The 23,119-nt window shown below is 40.1% G+C and overlaps 1 protein-coding gene across 1 annotated transcript in view; it reads right to left on the reverse strand.

Moving 5' to 3' along the window:
* Nucleotides 1-23,119, reverse strand: part of PGM5 (phosphoglucomutase 5) — a 218,759-nt gene that overhangs the window by 37,574 nt on the left and 158,066 nt on the right. The window contains exons 8-9 of the mRNA XM_079112036.1: nucleotides 13,142-13,277; nucleotides 9,178-9,361 (exon numbers count right to left, since the gene is read on the reverse strand). Coding sequence (XP_078968162.1) covers nucleotides 9,178-9,361; nucleotides 13,142-13,277 — 320 coding nt within the window. The remainder of the gene's footprint in view (nucleotides 1-9,177; nucleotides 9,362-13,141; nucleotides 13,278-23,119) is intronic.

Raw genomic sequence — 23,119 nt, forward strand, 5'->3', positions numbered from 1 at the left:
CCTCTCTTAGTTCCTGTGACAGTTTGCAGCTTTTTCCTTTTATATTTGTATTTCCTGGTGATGGTTTCCCTCCTGACTACCCAGACATGTTAGCATTTCAGTAGGAAGTAACTGATTGCAGAAGGCTTAGGTAATTACTAAGATAGTCCTTGAGCAATCAACCTAGGCCACGAGAAGGTAATTCATTACCATACAACTCCAATTAATCAGAAGCAGGGGAATCGGGACTTCCCACTTAACCAGAAACAGCATCTCCATCACTCCATTTTCAAATTAGTCAGTGGGCCATTACAAAGCACTCATTATGTGTTTGACCCTTAAAGGATAGACAGAAAAATCTCAGCAATAGTGGTTATTAAAAAATTTTTTTAAATCCAAGGTTTTCAAGATGTCACACCAAGAGGAATATTTAGTACAACACATAACCGAACTGTCTTTATTTACCAATTGAGTAGACAATTATAACCATTTCTATCATAAAATGCCCTGAGAATGCCTATAGGAAATTCTGGCTCTTTATCTGGAAAGCTGAACAACCACATTGACCACATTCAATTTTGGAATAGTAGGTAGTCTGATAAGGTGGTTTCACCTGGACCAGCTCCTCCGTATTGCTCCAGGCACAATTCAACTATCACCTCTCCATAAAGAGCTCTCTAGAAACCTGGTCTGGATTAGTTCCCCCTGAAATGCATACTCAAGGAAATTCTTTCTCTGAAATACTGTTCAATAAACTCTATAGCAATTATAAGTTTAATATCAGTTTGTTTTCCCCCCTAAACTGGAAGCAGAGGGCAAGAATCTCAACCATTCTGTACGCTGTGGATCCTCAATCCTAGAGGGCAGACTGTCTTATAGTAGGTGTTTGATAAGCACTTAGGTGAACACATAAAAGAGTCGACCTTCACCATGTTATCCTACATTAGAAAAGAAATGTATATTTATTACATAATTTTTTTTCAACATCACAATTTGCAAAAGAAAATGAATTTTTAAGCCCACATTCGTGCATTCAATATACCTGTGATGATAATGTCCCACACCCTAAATATTTCTGTTTTCAACACAGAAGGACTTTATCTGGGTACTAACTTTGGGATTTAACTAAACTCAATATGGACTAATCAGTGTGACCGAAATGACTTCCAAATTTCTGCTTCTAGATGCACAAACCACACACCAGCAAATGGCACATGATAGAGACAATGATAAATTATTACTGTACAGTCTCTCACTCGGTTCATTGATTAGGATGTGATCAAAGTTGAGGGCTGATGGTTGACCAGTGAAGCCTAAAGGGAGAAGACTTCAGCCTTGAAGACCCAGACTCCCCAGCTGACCCCATTTGGTGGCCTTTATAGGATGATGACACCTCAGTGAGCTTCTCTGTATCTGCTGACCAGGACTTGGTGGCACGAAGACACATGTTAAAACACCATGTGCTGAAACTAAAATGTGATTTTCAGACAGCCAACTTACTTACTTTATTATTTCTAAATAGTGAAATTAAAAATTGCAGATATCTTACTACGTATTAAAACAACTCCAAAAGCAAACAGGCTTTAGCATGAGTCTTCAAAGTGTGCTTTTTGTTTGAACTCGTTTCAAATGGTTCTTTTTTTCCAGGGTGAGAACATCAGAATGTTTCCATGCGGGCCGCATAACTTGAAGAGGTATTAATATGCCCAGAGTTAGCCTGACATAATCAAATTGGACTTGGTTTTCCACATCAGCTAACTGGCATGCATTTATTTTCGTCAGGTTTTTTTAATATCAGCTGAACTGTTACTTTGCAAATGATTTAAGCACTAGTGGGATTTCATTTTCGAGCTTGCTAAAAAGAAATATAGGAGTTGGAGTAGTCATGAAAAGAGACTCAGTTACTTCACTTTTGCTCATGAAGTATTGAGGTTTCTCATATCAAAGCAAATTTTCAAGATATAGGCTATAGAGTTCTGGATTGAAACCATTATGGTGATACTAGTGTGGTACCACTTCTGTCAGACTGCCCTTCATTCACAAGATTAGAGGGTTCCTTCTGTAAGAGCTGGGTGAGTCTCATAATTGTGGATGTTGAGTAGAAATTCCAGGACTTAGGCTCCAAGAAGGAGGTGAGAAGGTGTGTTAGTCACCTTCTTGTTGCTGTGACCAAATAGCTAACAAGAACAACTTAGAGGAGGAAAAGTTTATTTTGGGCTCAGTTCGGTCCATGGTTAGCCAATTCCATTGCTCTGGGCCTAAGGTGAAGAAGAACATGATGGAAGAAAGGTGTGGCAGAGGAAAGTTGCTCAGCTTATGGTGGCTGGGAACGAGAGACAGCAAGTGAGGCGCCAGGGATGAAATATAGACTCTGAAGTCATGTCCCCAGTGACCTACTTTCTCCAACCATACCCAACCTATCTACAGTTACCACTCAGAACAATAGTCTTTTCAAATAATTAATTCATCAGATGGATTAATCTACTAATTAGGTTATAGCTCTCATGAAATTTAATCATTTCATCCCTGAATGTTTCTGCATTGCCTGTCAAATAAGTTTATTGGGGTACACCTCATATACTAACCATAACATTCCACCACTGGTCACCAAAAGTTCATGTTTATCTCATAATGCAAAATGCTTTTTATTTCATCTCTTAAGAGTCCTGCAGTCTTAACAGTTTCAGCATTACCCTGAAGTCCAAGTCCAAAGATTCCTCTGAGACTCAAGGGAAGCTCTTGGCTTAGAGCCCCTATAAAAATCAAAGCAAGATACATATATCCAGCATACATCAGAACAGAGTAAATATTTCCATTCCAAAAGGAAGGAATATGGGCCTAGAAAAAAGGAATGAGAACAAAACAAGACCTAAAACCAATTGAATAAACAAATCCTATATCTCCATGTCCAGCATCTAGGGCACATGTTAGTGAGATGTGATCTCTAAAAGAATTAGACAGCCATGCCCCTTTGACCTTGCTGGTTGCAGCCCACATGGCCTTTCTCTTAGGCTGGCTCTGTATGCCACCAGCAGCTTTTCTTGGCAGATGTCCCTCTTTGCTGGCATCTCTTAATCCCTGCAGTCTCCATTTTAGTCTTGAATTCCTTCTCACAGTTTCACCCATTGCCCTCTCAGGAGGCTGCCTGCAGGTATTTTAACCTTGCTATACTTTGTCTGGTTCCCTTGATCTCATTCTGAAATCTCAGTGGAAGCCTCTATGACTTCCTAACTCCAGTATCCTGCATTCATGCAGAACCAGCACCACACTGACAATGTTAAGATCTGCAGCCAGTTTAAGCAGTAAGTTGGCCCCCTTGGGCCACAGATGCAGTGGCCTCTGAGATGCTGGGCAGCCAAGTATAGTGAAACAAATCCTGGGTAAACAATTTCCTAGCCCTTCCCTCATCTAAGCAGGGTTTCCCCATGGTTTCTTCTCCAAGGAGTTTTAACTTTTACACCCTTAAGTCTGTCATGGATGTCATCTTGAGATTCCTGAGATGCTCACAAGACATCTTTTCTATTGTTTTTGGGTGAAATACTTAGCTTCTCTTCAGTGGTGATAATCTCTTTATGAACCACAAATTCCTTGGCCCCAATATTACATGTGCTCCTTTTCAGGCCAAACTTCAAGTTTTAAAAATCTTTCCTCTTTGCTTTTTGCTCTTAATTTTCACAGTAAACCTTGCTGAAATCTAGAACACCCATGCCACTGTGAGAGCGCTATGCTGTCTTGAAATTTCCTCTGCGATTTTTAATTCGTCCATCGCCTTTAAATTCAGCCTCACAGAGGTCTTAAAACATGGGGGAAATGCAAGTAAGTTCTTTGCCAGAATGTAACACATGTGGCCTCTAGTTGCATTTCCAAGACTGAAATCTGATCAGTCTTTATTGTATATATTTTTATTGGCATTTTTGTCTTCTGAGTCCCTAGAAGAATCACCCATTAAGATCTGCTTACAACATTTTAAGGTTTCTCCAGCCTGCATCTCCAAACTTTTCTAAATTCCTTCTACAAACCAGTTCCAAAGGTTTCTGAATCATATGCTCAGGTTAGTCACAGCAACAGTCTCAGGCCTGGTATCAATTTCTGTGCTAGTCAGTTTTTTGTTGCTATGATCAAAATACCTGACAAGAGCAACTTAGAGGAAAAAGAAAATAATTCTTGGCTCACAGTTTCAGATGTTTATTCCATGGTCATCAGACTCCTTCGTTCTGGGCCTGAAGTGAGGCAGAACATCATGGCAGAAACTACTAAGTTCATGGCATCCAGGAAGCAGAGAGAGCAAGCAGGTACCAGGGACAAAATATAAATCCCAAAGGCATCCCCACCTGCCTGTAATTACCACCCAGTATTGTTATCCCTTCAAATGATCAATCCATCAAATGGATAAATTCGTAGGTTACAGCTGGCATAATCTAGTCACTTCCTATATTGTCTATCACATGAGCTCTTTAGGGGACCCCTCATATACAAACTGTAACAGGAAGGGACAATGGTAAGGGATCACCTTGGTATTGGTTATGTTTCTTAACATATTGATGGTGGAGGAAGTGAGAGACTACCTGGCACAAAGGAAGCCCAGGATGTTTGTACAACTGATTCACCCTTGAAGAAAGGCTGCCCTTCGGGTCACATGGAGCTTCCTAACTTCCCTTATCTTTTTCATCTTGTTACAAGGCATAACCTGGGAACTTCTTAAAGTAGTCAGAGATTTGATCAAACTATTACCCTACTTTCATATAAGCTATTGGCTTATTTTTCCCACTCATTTGGAGCATCAGCCACTCATTCAGATTTTACCTGAGAATAAATAGTGAAATATCCTCATAGAAATAAAGAAATACAATGGAATCAAGCCTTGTTAAGTTGCTATTTCTAAATCAGTCTCTCTTGGACCCTATTTAATGGAACACATGCATCAACTCCTCTCTGGCTCCCCAAGGTCACCCAAATATCAGACACTTGGAGGCAGTCGTGGTAAATGCCATGAAACCCAACAAGCCACAGTATAGCTGGAAAGATCCCAGGGAACTCACATCAGGGGTTGAGTACTTCAGGGTTTCCTTCCTGCTCCTTGAATGACCCTCAGAGGGTCTCGCAGGATAGCCTTCCCTTAAGTTTCCATGGCAGTGGGGTTAGCCTGGGGTTTATCACCAGGACAGGATTTTAATTTCATTTTTGTTGGAGAAGCATTTCTGCTTTATCTCTGGAGATGTATGTGAACCAGCCTTTTCCATGATCAGTTTCCTGACTCTGACCTCAAATTAAGGACAAAAGAGAGACTAAGCTGCCTTAAGAAACCTTTCCCTTTCTACATCATAGTGTGGGAGGGTGGGGAGAGGGTTCTACGGGGAAGACAGGGAAATGTGAGTTTGAATCAATGCACAGATGAGTCAGAAAATACGAGGTCTTCTCATATCTTCACATGACAACTTGCAAAGTTGTATATTTCCCCCCTGCTTTTCTTATCATATGAAGTCCATTAAATGCCAGAATCTTTCTTTCCCAAGGATGCTCTTTCAACAAACTAATTTTAGTTAACCACTTACTCATATTTGTTATGTGCCAAAATTTTCTGTATGTATTTATTATTTCACTTAATTCTCCCAATGGCTGTAAGAGCTGGCCCCAATTATTATTGCTCTTTCCTCAGTTAAAGACAAGATGGCACAGGGAGGTTGAAGGACTTGCCCAAGAGGAGCAAGGAGGTGACAGAGTTGAGACACATAGCCAAGAATTCCTGACTTTAAATGTGTACATTTAAATGTTGCTCACAAACTTTGTGGTAGCACCATAAGGCATGGGATGCTCTGGAGCAGAATGTTATGCTTAGAGATAATTTCTAGATAAAACAGGAATATCAAAAAATTGTTTTGAAAAATTATCGCTGAAAATCCTGTCATCTCTTTTTTTTCCGCAGTAGATAGAATTTAAACTAAACAAGAGGTAATTAGGATTCTCCCACTACCTTGAGACCATAAATCTGAAAGTCGAATTTCACTGCAAAGTATTTTAAAGATAAAATAAAGATTTGGAGGGAATATTTTCTAACAATATGGTATATAGAAGGCAATTTTCAAAAATGTATACATGTTGTGTGTGTGTGTGTGCGTGCGCGTGCATGCGTGCATGTGTGTGTGTGAGGGGGAGGGGCAAAATGGAAGAGCAGAAGAGAGAAATTTACCCTCTCATTCTTTCCTGACACTGATAATCAAGCTAAGAATCCTGATAAGGGGAAGGAACTAATATTTCCTGAGCACTGATTAGGTACCAGCCACTGTACCTGGGATTTTCTAGAACTTTCTCCTCAAACCTTCCCCATTACCCTTCATGGTAATTATTACCTCCACCTTTCAGGTTGAGGTTCAGAGAAAAAGTTGCAAATCTAGGAGAGTGACAAAGCCAACTTGTCTGATTGAAACACAGCAGAACACTGAACTGGACCAGAGCAATCAGTCTCCAAAACCAACCCAGACCTGTGGTCCTCTGTTTCCTTTTGGTTGTACTAACAGAGAGGCAGGCTTCTGTTTTTCCTTGTGGAGATTAAATTTCCTTCTATCTTAATTTAAAAATAATTCATAATTTTGTATGTTGTTTTAAAGTAAAAGTATTCTACAAAAACAAAATAACAAGACTTAGCAAAGGTGTGGGAAAACCGAAACTCTCATATGCTGCTGGTGGAGATCCTCAAATTGATTATGTTGATGTCCACACAATTTTATAAATATAGAAACCATGAAAGAGTACCCTTTAAATGGGTGAATTGTATAGTAGGTAAATTACATCTCAATAAGGCTGTTATATATTTATATTAAAACTGGAAAAACTAAAATTATATATTTGCTAGTACTTGTCAATGAATGCACAAAGGTAATTTATAACTTCTTTGAAATGATCCTAATAAATTTAAATTCAGATATGTCTTTTAGGTATCCATAGTCAGTAAGTGTGCTTATTTGCACAATATTACCTATGGCATACCCCAGACTATCCCTGGGATTGGTTGCTGGTACTACTGATATCCCGAGTGCCACACATCCTCTCTATGCAGTATGTCCCTGCCTAGCCAACAGCATCAACTGTGGTGTAAGAATCATCTGTGACTGGCTGATCATGGAGATGGATGCTGCTGGTGTTAATTCACCCCTTAACACTCTCAGTGAGCCAAACCCAGACCTGCAGAGGAGCTCCAGTGTGACTCAGGGCCACCAGCCAATGCAGATGTCACTAGGGTCCCGAAATCTGGAGAGATAAATAACGAAAAGGCCCTGATAACACTTATCTATTTACCATCGCATTTCCACTCAGATGAAGGAGTATGGAGAGGAAAACAGTTCAATGAATTCCAGAGTTAAAAATGGAAACCAATCTCTATGGTTGCAGAGACAAAGGGGAGTGGAATAAACTGATGTCAAAATTTGAGATCCAGTTGTGAAATTAGCCTGATGTGAATGTTTTAAAGAATATCCTGGGGGAAAGTATCTAAATACTGATTGTACTGAGGAAGATAAAAGGTAGAGTGATATTGGATTAAACAGCAAACAAATCATCTCAACATACAAGCTTCTCAGATAAAGTCCAGAACCTGGCATTGACTAGACCAATCCCTCCAAGGGATGGTTTCCAAGTTTTCCTCATCAGTGAACAAAAACTTCCCAAGGATACTTTAGAAAACACATATTTTATGTCTCTTGAATCCTGCAGTTACAAAAACAAAGTGAACCTTGGGTTTGGGGGAAGTTTGTCTGGAAAGCCCTGTATAAAATGGAAATGGGAACGTGGTACACAACTGGAAAATCCACATCTAAATACAGGTTCAAAGATGCCAGCTAAGCTCCCAACTCTCCAAAGATTGATTCACTGATGTTATTTCAGAGCAAATGCAATCCAGTCCTTGAATAAAACCAACAGAACTATAAAAATGTATTGGGTACTTTTTATAGAAGGGATAGCTAGGGACTTTTGTGTATTTTATTTCATTCTATTTCTAAAACAATTCTGTGAGGTAAGTACTCTATAGATGAGGAAGAAACTATGGCCCAAAGAAGTTAAGCACTTTCCCAAAGTCACAACTAGTAGATGGCGGAATGTGATTCTGAGTCTCCAAGCTCCTTATCCATTATTTTCTCTATGACCCTCACCTTTCCAAAGTAAGGTGGCAGTTTGCTGGGTCATCAAAGGGCTTCTATAATGAAAGACTGATATTTTCATGGAGATAAAAATATCACTATCAAACTAAATAGACCTTTGAGAGTACCCAGAGAATAGCAAAAATGTATCTGAATTTACAGCACGTTGGGAAATCATATGACGAGGAGGGTATAGGGAATTCTCGTTAAATTAAAACAGCAGTAACCACATTATATTTAGTCCCCAAAGACCTGCAGTTTCTGCCTTGTTTTATTGTCTGTACTTATAATGAATGTATAAAAAGTTAAGATTTTAGGAATTTGGAGGCTGCACTTCTCTTAACATTACTCAGGGTGTAATTATAAATGTTAATGCCTATAATGTGCTCCCAGACTGGACAATATTTGCCATAGCCAATAAATAAACAAAACTGAACAGAAAAATAATTGTAGTAGCTATCAATGTTTCTTACACATTTCACAAAGAGGAGTCCACAACAGAAGTTGTGGTTGGTTTTGCCACTTATCTATTATAATTATTCACAAACCTTCCTTTTGGGAGGTTTTCTGGGTAATCCTTTCTTTCCTTTGAGGGGTGCCAAACCCATCTGGCTAAACTCCTGTGAGTCCTCAATGACGTAAGGCAATAGAAGGTGAAACAACCCTGCACTCGGGGGTCCAAAGGACAAGGTTTTTTGCTCTTGGAAACTTCTCTGCATCTATCACCAATAATGGCACTGCATAGGAAGACCTCAGGGCTGCAAACATCAGAGACGGAAATGCTGGGTCTGTAACCTATTTGAGGCATTGAACTGCCAGTTAACAAGTGGGAAGAATACTGGACGGAGGCATGCATGTACTAGTCCACCTCTGCCACTACTAGTCCACCTCTGCCACTAACTAGTAAGGTGACCTTCACCAAGTCCACCACCTCTAACCTGGTTGCAGAGTTCTGATGTATATGATGAAGGGCCCAGAACAAATCATCCCAAAACACTTCTGCAGTTCTAGGACTTTGGCCACCAGCTCTACCCAGGTTGTGTTTCAGGGATTCTCTACCAAGTACCTGTTTCTTGGTCACGGTGCCATCCACAGGGTCCACGTATTCAAAGCTGTCTGTCTTTGCCACACTGTAGATATGGCTCCCCACAGCAAACTGTTGGCCAATGAAGGACTTGTCTGTGACCAGGGCCTCCAGGTCCCTCATGATATAATATGTCGCCTTGGGCTCCAGCCCCTCATAGTCAAACCTAGTAGGGGAGGGCAGAACATAGGATGAACACACAATCAGAGAACCAACCACCAGGTGGATCCTTCAAGCTCATCTAATCATGGGTTCTGATTTCAGGAAAGGAGAGCACAGTTCAAAAGGGAGACCCACTGCTTATACCCTCGGTGGGTCCCCCTTTTGCCTACTGGCCCTTACAATCCAGTTCCCACAGAGAGGTCAGAATGGTCTTACAAGAATCAAATCGTGTCACTCCTTTTTTTTGACTCCCTCCTGAAACACTTATCATCTTGAGAACAGAACTCAAAACCACAGCCTATCAGGCACTGTGGGATCCACCCCTGCTCCACTTGACTTGTTCCACTTTTCACCCTTGTCACTTGCTACAGCCACCATGGCCACTTCCCCAGTCTATAAGGCCCCTTCGACCTCTCCTGCCTCTGGGCCTTTGCCTTTGCTGTTAGCTCCCTCCACCCCATGTGTTCATACATGCCTTTATACCTGGTGTTCAAAGAGCTGGTTTGTCCTCTTCCTTCAATCTTTCTTTCTTTCTTTATCTACTTTTTGAGGTACTGGGGATCGAACCCAGGGGCACTTTAACGCTGAACTATGTTCTCAGTCCTTTTAATTTTGAGACAGGATCTTGCTAAGTTCCCCAGCCTGGTTTTGAACTTGCAATCTCCTGGTTCAGCCCCCCAAGTTACAGGGATTACAGGAATGTGCAATTGTACCCTGCTCTTCCTTCAATCTTAAAACCTATTGTCACCTCCAGAAAATGACCTTCCCTGACCATCCATCCAAAATAACTTCCCCTCTCCCCTTCTCTCATTATCCTTTACATTTTCTTTTGATAGTTATACAATCTGTATTTATCTGGTTGGTTTATTTATTGGCTGTCTGTCTTTGTCCACCACAGGGACTCCAGGAGGGTACAGTCATTTGCTTTCCTGTTCTTTGTTACTTCTGGAACATAGGAAGTGCTATGCTAGTAGTCTGGAAAGGAAATGGGGAAAAGGAAAGAAGCAGTAAACAAGGGAGACGGGGGAAAGTAAACCAAAATACTATAAAACTCTCTCAGAAACATGGAAGAAATATCACAATTATTCCGTTCAATAAGTCCTCCAAGCCAAGAGTATCAAAGGTAACAACAGGAACAGAATGTGTTTAGAATAAAAAAGGGCTAAAAGTAATACTTATCTCATTTGTTATTGTGGGGTTTAAAATATAATGCATATACTGAACAGTTGGCACAGGGCCAGGCACCAGAGCTTAAAACTGCCAATTACTTTAATTCTCAGTGAGTACCATAAATAAACTGTGTTCTCTCTCCCAGCATCAGACAGTCTTGACCAAGACCTACTGGCGGAAATCCAAGGAGGGGCAGCTCTGCCCCAGTGGCTGTGCAGGGATCTCACATTTGGGCTTCCTGTAGCAGAAGAAAGATGTGAGTTCTCAAAGCAAACTGAAAAAAAGGAAGCTCTGAATAGCCATTACTGCTTTTTTCCACCGAAGACTTTTTAAGACTCCCAGTAATCACCAGCATATTAACAGAAATGGAGGACCAGAAGGATACCATGTCTGGCGATGGGTCTCTATATTGATATAGCCCTTTCTTTTATTCCCTTCCTCATACACGAGGTGTTTTTTCTCCAACCTCAGAAACAAACAACAGGGACCTCTTTAGAATATTCTCAATACATGTGTTCTGAGACTAGATTCTCTTAAAAAAAAAAAAAACAGTCATTTGGGGAAGGAAAGACACAGCAAGCAGAAAGAAGGAAGATTAGTAGGATAGTCTCATAGAAGTTATGGAGGCATTGAAAGAGATTCAAGAGTTGAGAAAAACCAGTAGTAGGACATATCATATTCAGTCTATGGCTGAGATCATGTTCAGACCAGCCTGCCCAGATGCCCATCTTCATTTACAAGCAGGATGCAAGTCCCTCCACCGCCTTCCCCTTAGTTCCCTACATGCCCCTTCTAGCCACCACCATCAACAGCAACACATTTCAGGGAACAAAACCTTTACATAGAGAATTTCTTCTGGGGTCAACTCAAACAAGGAAAATTGAGCTATTTTCTCAGATACAACTTCAGTCTCAGTATTAGTTAAGCTGAAATTGTTTTATTATTTCCTCCTTGCCAAGAAAATTGTCTGGCTAGAAATCATTTTATTTCACAAACACCTTTCAACTTGCCATTTGCTGGGGTTAAAGGAAATGTTTATCTTTCATTCTACCTATTCCCTCTTCCCTTTTTCTTTATCTCTGTGATCTTTTTGGATAGAAATCTGAAACATAATTCAACATCCTACAAGAAATTAAATTCCCATTGCATATTATTCTCTAATATGGTATTTGTTATGAAACAAGTGATTAGCATGTAAGCTCTTAGCCACAAAAAATGAGCTATATTATAAATACACTTATCATTAACACCATCTCTTCAAAACACTTGCAGAAACCTAGATAATCATTCCACAAATCATTCCAAAGAGAAGCACATCTCTGACTTGAAGCAATCTTATTAAACTAGAGGTTGGCAATCAAATCTATTTTATCTGGTTGAACTTTTTGGGAGAGCTTTATGCAATAGTAAAATTTCATATGCTGATTAATGCCCCGAATTCCACAAGAATGAAGGGGTTAGGGCACTTGTTAGGAATATTGACAAGTAAAACATGTTCCCACCTGTCCTTGAGAATCCTTATTTGAGGATGCAATGAATAATTTGAGGTGGTACAGGTTGTCAGATTCCCCTTTCTTGACTAAACAGGAACACAGACTATTATGGTGTTGTCTACATTTCCCAGAACATTGTAATCTCTTTGACTTTAATAAATACTAACACAATCTTCTTTATTCTCTGATATTTATCTAAGTGAATGGCTTCTTGAGAGAAGAAGCAATCACCTTATAAGGCTAAAATTTAAAGCTCTCTCTCTGTTCCTCAAGCTCTGGAAGTAGTTAACCATTCAAGATTAAAACAAAATGAGCCACAATCTCTGTTTTTAATACATAGAATCTCTAAAACTACCCCAAATTCCCTCCCTCCAGCTTGAGTTCTCCACAGTTAACATTCTTTCCTATCACCCCTGCACCTAAACCATGGCTTGGAACTAGGTTCACATACCCAGCAAGCAACCATGCCGCAAGAATATTCTTACCCTCACTTTAACAACAAGGAGATAGAGACCACCTGCCCTAAGATTCTACCTACAATCTTTTTATCTCCTTCCTTCTCAGGTAATAGTTCCATTTTGTGAGTCTCTTCTCATTGAGAGCAAACCTCTAGCAAAATCTCTAACTCCTGAACCATTTGGCCCCTTTGAAGGGTGCCAGCTTGGACATTGTGAACATGGTTTGAATCACTGATGAGGAGGTAAAGGCAAAGGTAGAAAGAAGATTACAAAAGCACCCATACTGTTTCTGCCCTGCTTCCTTCATAAGTATGGGTGAACAAACAATAAGAAATGCTTCCATTTGAGGGCATGATTCTCCCAGCCACCATGGTTACCAGAGGATTTTTCAAGCTCCACAGCTCAGATATCCTCTTAGATGACTGCCTACCTTATAGGCACCGAAGAAAAGATTAGAGAAGGATGTCATCAGGGAAAGTGAAATTTGCATCTTCCAGTTTGGTAATCCTTAGCACCGCCCCAATCACCTATCAGCTTGATCCAGTTCCAGCCTCTGGGTCCCATAGATCTTCCTGAAAGATGCCTCCTTCTTAAAGTTCTAGCCATCGGTTTCAGAAAACTTCTCTGAGTAGCTCCCCAAGAGGCATGTTACCTTCTGCTCACCTGCAATAGTAGTGACGGCCATATTTGGCCCAGTGATCCCGAACGATTTCCTCCACACTCTGCTTCCTGGCAGCAATGATGGAGAGCCAGACCAAGACAGCCCAGAGGCCATCTTTCTCTCGGAGGTGATCAGAGCCTAAGGGAAAATAAAAGATTCTGTTGAGAATTAATTCCTGGGGGAGAAGCAAGAGCAAAAGGAGCTAACAAGATGAGTTAGTTAAAAATTGTCATATTGAAAGGGTTGGATATATTTACCCACTGTGTAAAATATATGTCCATGATATATTTGCTTTTCCAAATAACTGTTGACTAAAATTCAAACAGCATAACAGCAATGACAACAAAAATAATAAAACCCTGAAAACTACTGAAGGAATCAAAGAGCCAAACTGACATTACATTAGACAACAATATACTTAATTCAACCATTTATTCAATAAATATTCAGTGATCCCTACAATATACAAACATTATTTTACATCCTGAGGATACAACAATGAACAAGATAGCTCTTTACTTATAAAGTCTGAATTCAAATAGATAGAAACAGACAAAAGAAGACATATAAAAGAACAAGTTGCATCAAATTAGGACAAGTTCTTTGAATAAATTAAAGTGGATGCTGACATCACAGAGCATAAATACAACAAAGGTTACTTTACCTAAGGGAATGTTGGCCCCTAAAAGACCACATCCTTGTGGAGCCTGTGGATGTGACCATATCTGGGCAAATGGTCTTTGTGGTTATAATCTGGTTAGGGCTCTTAATGTGAGATCATCCTGAAATATACAGATGGGCCCTAAATTCAATGACAAGTGATTTTATAAAAAGAAGAGAAGACACATAAGAGGAGAATTACAGAGACACACGTCATACAAAGACAGAGACAGAGGTTGGCATCAACTGCCACAAGCCAAGGAATTTATGGGTCCACCAGAACTGAAGAGGCAAGGAAAGATCTTTCCTTAGAGCCTTCAGAGGAAACATTGTCCTGCCAACACCTTGGTTTTGGATTTCTGGCCTCCAGAATTATGTCACAAAACATTTCTCTTGTTTTAAGCCAGCCAGTTTGAGGATTTTTTATGGCAGCCCTAGGAGACTGATACAGATCAAAAGGGTCATTCCCACTGAGGTGATGACATTGGAGCTGAGACCTGAGAAGGAATCAGTCATGCCAAGGTCTGAGGACAAAGGGTTCCAAGCTGAGGGAGAGTAAATGCAAAGTCCCTGAAGCAGGAACGAACTGGAAGCCAAATCCTACAGCTATTTATGTAGAAAAAAAGAGGCAATTCTTACTGTGTCATTTACACAAATAAAGAGTGTAGTCTAAACGAGTAACTTCCTGTGCAAAAAGAACCCAGAAGAATGTGCTGCAGGCCCACTTAAGCATCTGTCTCTGAGCCAGCTGTAAGCTTTCTGTGAAGTGGATAAAGAACTGCATTCAAAAGAATATGGAGAGTGAGAAATTCATGAGGAAGGCTTTGGAATTGAGATGGTGATCAATCTCTGCTTCTTCTCAGGTGTGTGAGACATGATTGCAGTTAGCAACCTCTCTGAGTCTCAGCTTCTCATCTGTAGAATGGAGACACCATCACCAATCTTGTGGTCTTCTGGTATTAATTAAATCAAGTTAAAAAGCGGGACTCAGTGGTAGAGCTATTGCCTACCATATACGAGGCCCTAGGTTCAACTCTAAGCACTGCAAAAACAAAACAAACAAAAGAGCAGGCTCTGGAGTCAGATTGTTCATGTTCAAATTCTGACTCAGTCACTTACTTTATTTGCTACATTCATCTGAAATATGGGGGCAGCAATTGTCCCTACATCATGGGGCTACCTCCAGGACTAAGCAGTTATAGATGCCTAGGTAAAACTCAGAGTAGTGACGGGGACAACTGCAGGTTGTTACTATTGACTTGTTGGCAATTCACAGACAGCATCTGCATAATGCTGCTGCCTCATACATGTTTTGAGACAAACCATTCTGTTATCTACATTTGTGTGTGTGTGTGTGTGACTCTAGCAATAACAATGTCTTAAGAAACAAGATTGGAACCAGAGATAGACAATTTCTTCTTGGAACAGGGTAATGAGAATGGAATACAGAAATCTTGGCTTCAGGACAATGAAACACACACAGAAAATCAGCAAAGGAGACCCATGCTACAGAGCTGTTAAAACCTTAAAAAGAGATGAGACAGTATGTTGGTTAAGTAACACATCTTTGGCAATTTCTCACTGAAGCTATGGCCCATTTGCCATTCTTGTTGTGTAGGTGTTAAAAGTCCAGTATTTCCTTAAGGAGGAAAATGTTCAACCCTGAGGGAACATTAAAGGTACTTATATGGAAAGGAAAAGGGACCGTGTCTTTAATTCTTGATACACACTGATCAATGGTCTGCTGATGATACTGTTAGTTGTCTGGTTGTGGCTACCTCTACATCAAGGGGACCCTGGACATTAATCATCACACCATAAAGTGACTCTGGTCTCAGCTAGTGAATTCTTCACACTACTACAAAAATGGAAGATGTTTGGAAGACTCAGGCTTAGCTCTATGGCCCACTGCCAAGAAAACAAGTCTAGGAAACCCTGCCCAGTGGGATCATTTCAAAACCTCTTGTCCTTTTATAGCTGAAAAAGTCACTTTTGCTTACTGGTTAGAGAAAAATACCCCTTTGTTCTAAAACATGAGCTTTACCTTGGATCTCCAGCTGGATCACATTATCTAGAGATAGAACCATTAGATGCTGTTAAGTTTGTGAGATAAGATGCCATAATTCAGTGGTAGAGAGACAGAGTTCTTTTAGATGGATTTGAAAAACACCTCAATCATTTGTAGCCGACCACATAGTAAACTGTGAGTTGGCTTGGATACCCTTGCCTACAAGGAAAATATTTGCCAAGATTCATAAAGGGCCAATGATCAAGTAAAATTAATTGTGTTCTTCGGAGTTCTTTGAGGTAGCCATAAAGACATTGACAGTGCTGCCATTACACAGATATTTCCACTGGATGACTACAGTGTGCTTTGGAGGAAGTTTTGAGGATATAGCTCTCCTTTTATTAACTCTTAATTTTTTCCTTTTAATAACTCTTTAACATACGTGAACTCTAATGTCATTATCAGTGCCAGGTAAGTAAGAAATGCAGAAAACACAGAGGTATTGAATGGATTTCTAAAACCCCACTATAAACAGTCAAAATGGAGGAGAGAAATGTTCACACTACATGTATGTATTTATGACAGGTCTAATCGTGGTTGTGGCCAAAAAATGTTTTTATAAGTTAATAAGAAAAAGAGGAACCCAGGAGACAACTGTGTGAAGGGGCACAAACAAGCAATCTTCCAGAGAAAAATATTAAGTCAAAATGTGTTTGAACATATGTTCAGTCTCACTGTGGCCAAAGAAAAATTCATAAAATGGGATACCACTGGGGCCTATCAAATCAGCAAAAGCAGGGTGGGGGGCGGGGGAGAACAGCTAGTATTGATAAGGCACTGGTGTACGTGAGTACAGTTTGTAGACTAATTTGGCAGTGATGATCAGTGGTCTCTAAAAATTCCTTAACTTTGAACCCAGCTATGTTATTTCTTAACTTTTAGTCAAAAGGACATTCACTGAAGTAGCTAAGAGGGAAAACCTGGGGGGAAAAATGTTAATTGTTCAACAATAGGATAATTGTGAAAAAAATCCTCACAAAAGTTTATTGTGTGGATGAAAGTATTGGGTAAGAATCTTTAGTAACAGAAGGAGGTTTGTCTAATTTTAATAAATGGAAAAGAAACCATTTATCATTAACTCAGCACAAAAAGAGGAAGTGCATTTTTTGTCCTCAGAAATAGCACTGTCCCTTTTCCACTCAAATTAGACTTCGAATTTCCTCAAGTTTTGAAGCCATGCTCCTAGAGGTAGGCAGCATACCAACAAGTATACTGCCCTCACAAAAGAGGGCAATAAATAAAATGAAAAAATTTAAAAGTGTAATAAAAGGAGAAAATAAAGAGAACACTTAATCATCTCAAAGGAATATGCTTCCAGTAGAAATTCCAGTGTAGAAAATCAATAAAACCTTATAGGTATTATCAACATATCAAATCATCACAGCTGAAACTCAGGGAAATTCTAAATTTGTCAATTAGGAAAATATAAATCATTTTGCACCCATTGGTAACTAGGTAGCACATTAGAAATGCCCCCAACCTGTCCTTAATACAAGGGATTGAACCCAGGGCCTTACACACGCGAGGCAAGCATTTTGCCACTGAGCTACATCCCCAGCCTTTGAAAGAGAGAGAGAGAGAGAGAGAGAGAGAGAGAATATTTTGAGACAGTCTTGCTAAGTTACCCAGGCTGACGTTGAACTTGTGATCCTCCTGTTTCAGCCTCCCTAACAGTTGGGATTACAGAAGTACAGCACCACCCAATGGCATTCCTTTTTCTAAAAAGTTCCTTGGGTGATTCTTGTGGACCACTAGGGCTAAAAGCCCCTGCTTAAGAAGGGCACTCCATGTAGTCTCATGTTAGGGTTAGTGAGTTAGGGTTCTTACCCTTTCTGCTCTAATTTGTTATTAAAAGATAGAGTCTGTCCATCTGTAACTCAATAGCTGCCACTGGCATTATTCACATGGGTGGTCCTCACCATAGCCAGCTTCAGGGTCATGCTTTCTTTCTATGCTCTGAAAAGCAAGGACTTTGCCAACTTTGGAGTGACCTGGTTTGCCTGAAACTTTCTCGGTTTTAGCACTAAAAGTCTCACATCCCAAGGATCCTCCTAGTCCCAGGCACAGCAGGATGGCTGGTCATTCAATAAGAAAGGCCACTGACTCAAAGAGTTTTCTAGTAATTTTTAGGAGCTGTACACATTTAGCACATGTCTCAGTACACACATTCATGGAACCAGAAATGATAGATGGCATGTACATATACACACTTACTCTTGAAGCAAGATTACAAGCAGGATAAATTCCCATCTAAGAATAATAATGAGGCACCAGTCACTGTGCTCAGCTATTTTACCCATCTATTGTCTAATTTTCACAATTTGATAGCTCCTTTCCACCGATAAGACATGGAGCTTAGGTCATTTGTATGAGGTCTCATGGCTACTAAGTGTTAAAAAGAAGATTTGAACCTTTGCAATTTGGCTCCAAAACCCATGGATTTCACTGTTACTGAAATAACCCAGTGGTGACAGCAGTCCCCAGGAGTATAGCAGGCACAGTGTCCCACCTGGTGAGAGCCCAGGCAGTCCTCCTAAAGAGTAGGCTAATGAATATGCACTTGGTCCTTCTCACCCCCCGACAGCTGAGAAGGAACCATAAATTTCTTTTTACTTTTCATCTTCTGTCAGTTTATCTTTTTCATTTGCAAATGATTTTCATTATTTTCCAATGAAATTCTTCCCATGCTCTTTTTATCAACCCAAGACAGGGATTTGTTCTCTTATTATTTTTTTTAATAGTAGAATTATGAGGTCAAATTGGGGATTTCCCTTCCAGGTGAATCAGAGATTTGAGAACATGTTATAGAATCATGATAGGTTTTTTTTTTGGGGGGGGGGGGTTCACTTCTTAAACCACTTACGTTCAGCTCTTTAACATCTGGCAGCAAAGCAAGGCTCACTGAAGAACTGTCACTTTTCTATGCTTAAAATAAGCTCTTCAATATAGCAAATGCTCATCAATGGAGCACAAAGCTTTCCTGCATGTAAATGGTCCAGACCCAGCTGTGACCTCAGAAAGGCCAGACAGCAGCCACTGACACATGCAGTTCAATCTGTGTTGTCAGCTATGTGGCTCCCTATGAATGACAGCATGTAACAATACATTTATCATCATTAAAATGACAATAATATTTGGCACAATTATGCTGACCCTAGCTATACCCTGCAAACAATAGGAGAAAAAAGACTGGTCCGAAATTTACTCCTCACTCTCTCCCAAACTGGCTCATAGGTGGTCAATGTTTACCAAATGAATAAATGGATAATTGTATGAACCTCTAGTCTACATGATGATGTAGTCAATCCACTTTGCTGTGCACTGTGAGGCTAACTAGAAGTGAGCTAAAATATCAAAATGGGAAAAAAACTTCACAGTTCACCCCATCAAACAGATTGGTCAAAGATCAGGAAATTGAGGTGCATAAAGTTAAGCCATTTGTCCCAAGAAGTTAGACCACATAGAAGTGGCGTCCAGATTAGAACAGGACTTGTCGTCTCCTGGTGCTGTGCTGTTCCAGGACACTGTCCTGCGGAGCCCCCAGCACTCATTCCACCTTCTTACAAAAGAATCAGAATGATGTGTGAGTATCCCCTTAAACAGCAGCAGCAGATGTCAGGAAGCCACTAAGATTCGGGTTCAATCTGCCTCAGTGAATGTGACCTTGGCTGGTGGCCTCACCTTCCTCCCTAAGCCTCAGTGACTTCATCTGTAAAATAGGGATCATTATGGTCCCCACCTCACCTCATTTTTGAGAAGACTGAGTGAAATAAAGTACAGGAGGTGCTAAGCATTGTGTCTACCTCTTAGGAGGTATGCAATAAACAATACGTATTAGCACTACTTTATTAATACAGGAACTAGGCGATCGATCATCATGCTAGATGAAAGATCACCTTAACAACTTCATGGTCAGCCAGCTCACACACTTCCTCTCCAGGAGCACTCCAGGATAGGAACTGGGGTCTCCTAACTTATGTACCCCATTCCATTCCTGTGTCATTAAGACTGATAGGAACAACAAAACCTACTAAGAATTTTTCCCTGATAGATTATATGCTGAGTCAGAAAGCTCTCCAGGGGGTTTCAAGGTAAAGACCTGCTACTCTGCAGTCACTGTACTCTATTCTTAATGGGGATACTTAATGACTAGTCATTTCCCAAAGTGCAAGTCAGGAAGCCTCCAAGCACAATTTTAGCGATTGCAATTACATTCCAAAGGACAGACCTTCGTATTAAAAGTTCTTTAGCAGACTGCGAAGAAATGCTTAGTTCCTTTGGAAGTCCTTAATCTGTGACCAATAGCCATGACCTTCCGGGGTTCCCGGGCCCAGAAAGCACTGGTAAGAGATGACACAGTCTCAGAGCCCCATTCCTTTGTTTGTGCTCACACAACATTCCCTCTTGCCACTTTTCATTGACTTGGAGGATTAACTGAAAGGTTAAGGGTACTGGAACCACGAAGACCCCAAGAAAAGGATTACATATGATGGAGACATTCTTCCCACTCCAGATGGGAGCTGTTTCCCAGAGCAAGGGTTGATAGTTTGCAGAGGGTCCAGAAAGGAGTTTCAGTTTTCCAGCTTTACAAGGAGGCTCTTGGGGATGTTAACCACAGCAACTCTGCACTCTCACCCAGCCTAGATTGAATTGCACACGTGCACACAGCCCATTTCCAAAAGCCCCGCAGAGAAACTGTTCTCCCCGTGCTGATAATGCTGTCATCACGACCTCCTCACCCCACTTCTGCAACCCAGCCAAATTTACACACACTGGCCACGAAGAAGGAAAGGAATGTGGCAGGACCCCGATAATCTGAAATTCACAGACCAGGCAGAAGTGAAAAGAGCTGAGGGTAGATTAATGACTACCAAGATAGGAAATAAACTTCAGGCTTGCTTGCTTTCTTTTTTTTTTTTAACTTTGAAAAATATAAATAGCTGTATAAATAAGAGGAATTTAAAACTATTTAATATTTGTGCCATTGCACTAGTGTGAAGCCAATCTTGAGTTAGGATTATATAGTTCACATATGAAATATAAATAAAAAGGCACAGCCCTGGGAGTGTTGTAAACTGTACAACTACTGAGGGAAATAAAATGTTCTTTTACAAAGTAACTGGACCTTAAGTCAATAATAAAAGCTATAAGATAATAGAGGACAGAATGACTACACTAAAGGCAGTAAGAATTTAGTACATACCAAAAAAGAAATCGCTGAAGCTGGAACCTAGCCCACTGTCAAACATAACTACTTCCAAGTTAACGTCAGCAACTACAGAGAAGCCATGAACACGGTAAAACCACAAGTTGCAAATACTTTAAAAATGTATTCATTAACACTGGTTTTGTAAGAAGAGATCTTTCTAGAAGTACTTTGTTAGCTATTAATTTGTGCTGATAGCTATAAGATGATTGAAAATATCAAAACTTTCTTTTCAAATTTTACATAATTCTGATTTTATCATAGTTCCCAACATCCCTCCCCATCCCCTTATGACATGTCTATACTTGAGCGATTTTGTTAGTATGAATCCTCCTAAATCTTAGCATATTCAAATGCCCAGATTTTCAGAAACACATCCATTTGGGAATAAAAATATAACCACTAATAATGCAAGAAGGAAATACAAAAATGTAATTCTTCCTCTTTTCCTTCTTCTTTTCATCTATTCTACAAATACATACTCAGGGTCTACCCATATACCAAGGAAATAGATCTGGACAAGATAGACATGGCCTGTGTTCTCAGAGTATTTACAATATCTGCATAGTGAGCAAAAGAATCCAGCAGATATTAACATTTTAGGAAAGTACTCAAGACTTCCTATGACATGGAATACACACATACTCTGGGCCTCTTCCTATTGTGCTAAAAACTGAGAAGACTTGAAAACAGACAATGTAAGAACACTATACTATACTCAAGAACTCACAGTGAAAATATTTGGTGTGATAATTATGGACAGGTTGTTAGTGTCAGGAGACCTACATGCAATTCCAAACTTTTAGAAAGAAAAAGATTGTATACAAAAAGCATATATGAGATGCTCATTTAAACCAAAAATTGTTATTGTGGAAAACAACATAGAATACTTTCCTGGAAACAATACACATTTTTGCATTGCCTGATTTTTTTTTGTGGGGGGGCAGATTTGTAAGGCTATTGACGTTAGTTTGTTCAAAATACATAATAAATATAGTAGTACTTCAGAAGATGGTGGCCAAATTTGGAGATCTTCCAGTCATTCACAATAAATAAATAAATAAATAAATAAATAGATAGATAGATAGATAGATAGATAGATAAATAAATAAATACCAATTCCTCAGAGTTACCTGTAAAGGGAAAAACTCTGGGCTATGACAATTCATATACTCCCCAAATGGTGTGACTTCTTATAAAACTGATGTTAGTAATGAAACCACTGGAACATTTTCAAGAAATGCAAAAAGAAAAAAAATGCAAAGTTTTTGGTGTTTTGGATCTTAATTTTAGTATTTTAGTACATCCTCTTTGTGTATGGGATCAAGTCCAGATTCCTTGAAAATTGGAACCAGAATGCCACTTAGACAAGCAGTCTTCTATTTAGATCTGATGGTTTACAAAGCTTTCTCCTTTCTGCCATAAAGCAGTTTTCCAAGGCCCTTCCCAGGAAGTGGGTGAATACCTGGTACTGGCACAAAAGATCACTTAGCTTCTTAAATGACCTTGGTTCCTTAACCGTACAATGAACACAAGTTTCCTACTGTCTGGGACCTGGAGCTTTCCATAGCAAAGAAGCCTGTCCTACCACCAGCCTGTTACCTCAGTGCATTATGGTAGTTCAAGATGCTGCCAGGGGAAGTTTCTACCCCAGAGATATCTCACCGCTCCTGGACCTAACCCTAGGCAAAGGCTTGGCGTTCTTGAGTCTGAGGCAGATTCACATTTTGAAGCATTACACTGTGCATTTCTGGTTGGTACACAGCTCAGTGCCCAAAGGATGCTGGAAAATGCCTCCACATGGAGAGCTTGGATATATTTTAGAAGCTTCTTCCCCAGTCTTGGGGCTAGGTCATTTCCCATCTCTTCATTTCTCCTACAATTATCTCATTTGATTATGAAAACATCCTAAGAGAGAGAGAGAGAGCCCCTATGATCTGCTGACTTTTACAAGTTGGAAATGAGTGTCAGAGAGGCCATCTGGCTGGACCATGAGTAGCAGGCAAGGATCCTGAACGTGGACCTCAGCCTCCCATTCCTGTCCTT

This window comes from Sciurus vulgaris, assembly GCF_902686455.1.
Source record: "Sciurus vulgaris genome assembly, chromosome: 15".
NCBI classification, from domain to species: domain Eukaryota; kingdom Metazoa; phylum Chordata; class Mammalia; order Rodentia; family Sciuridae; genus Sciurus; species Sciurus vulgaris.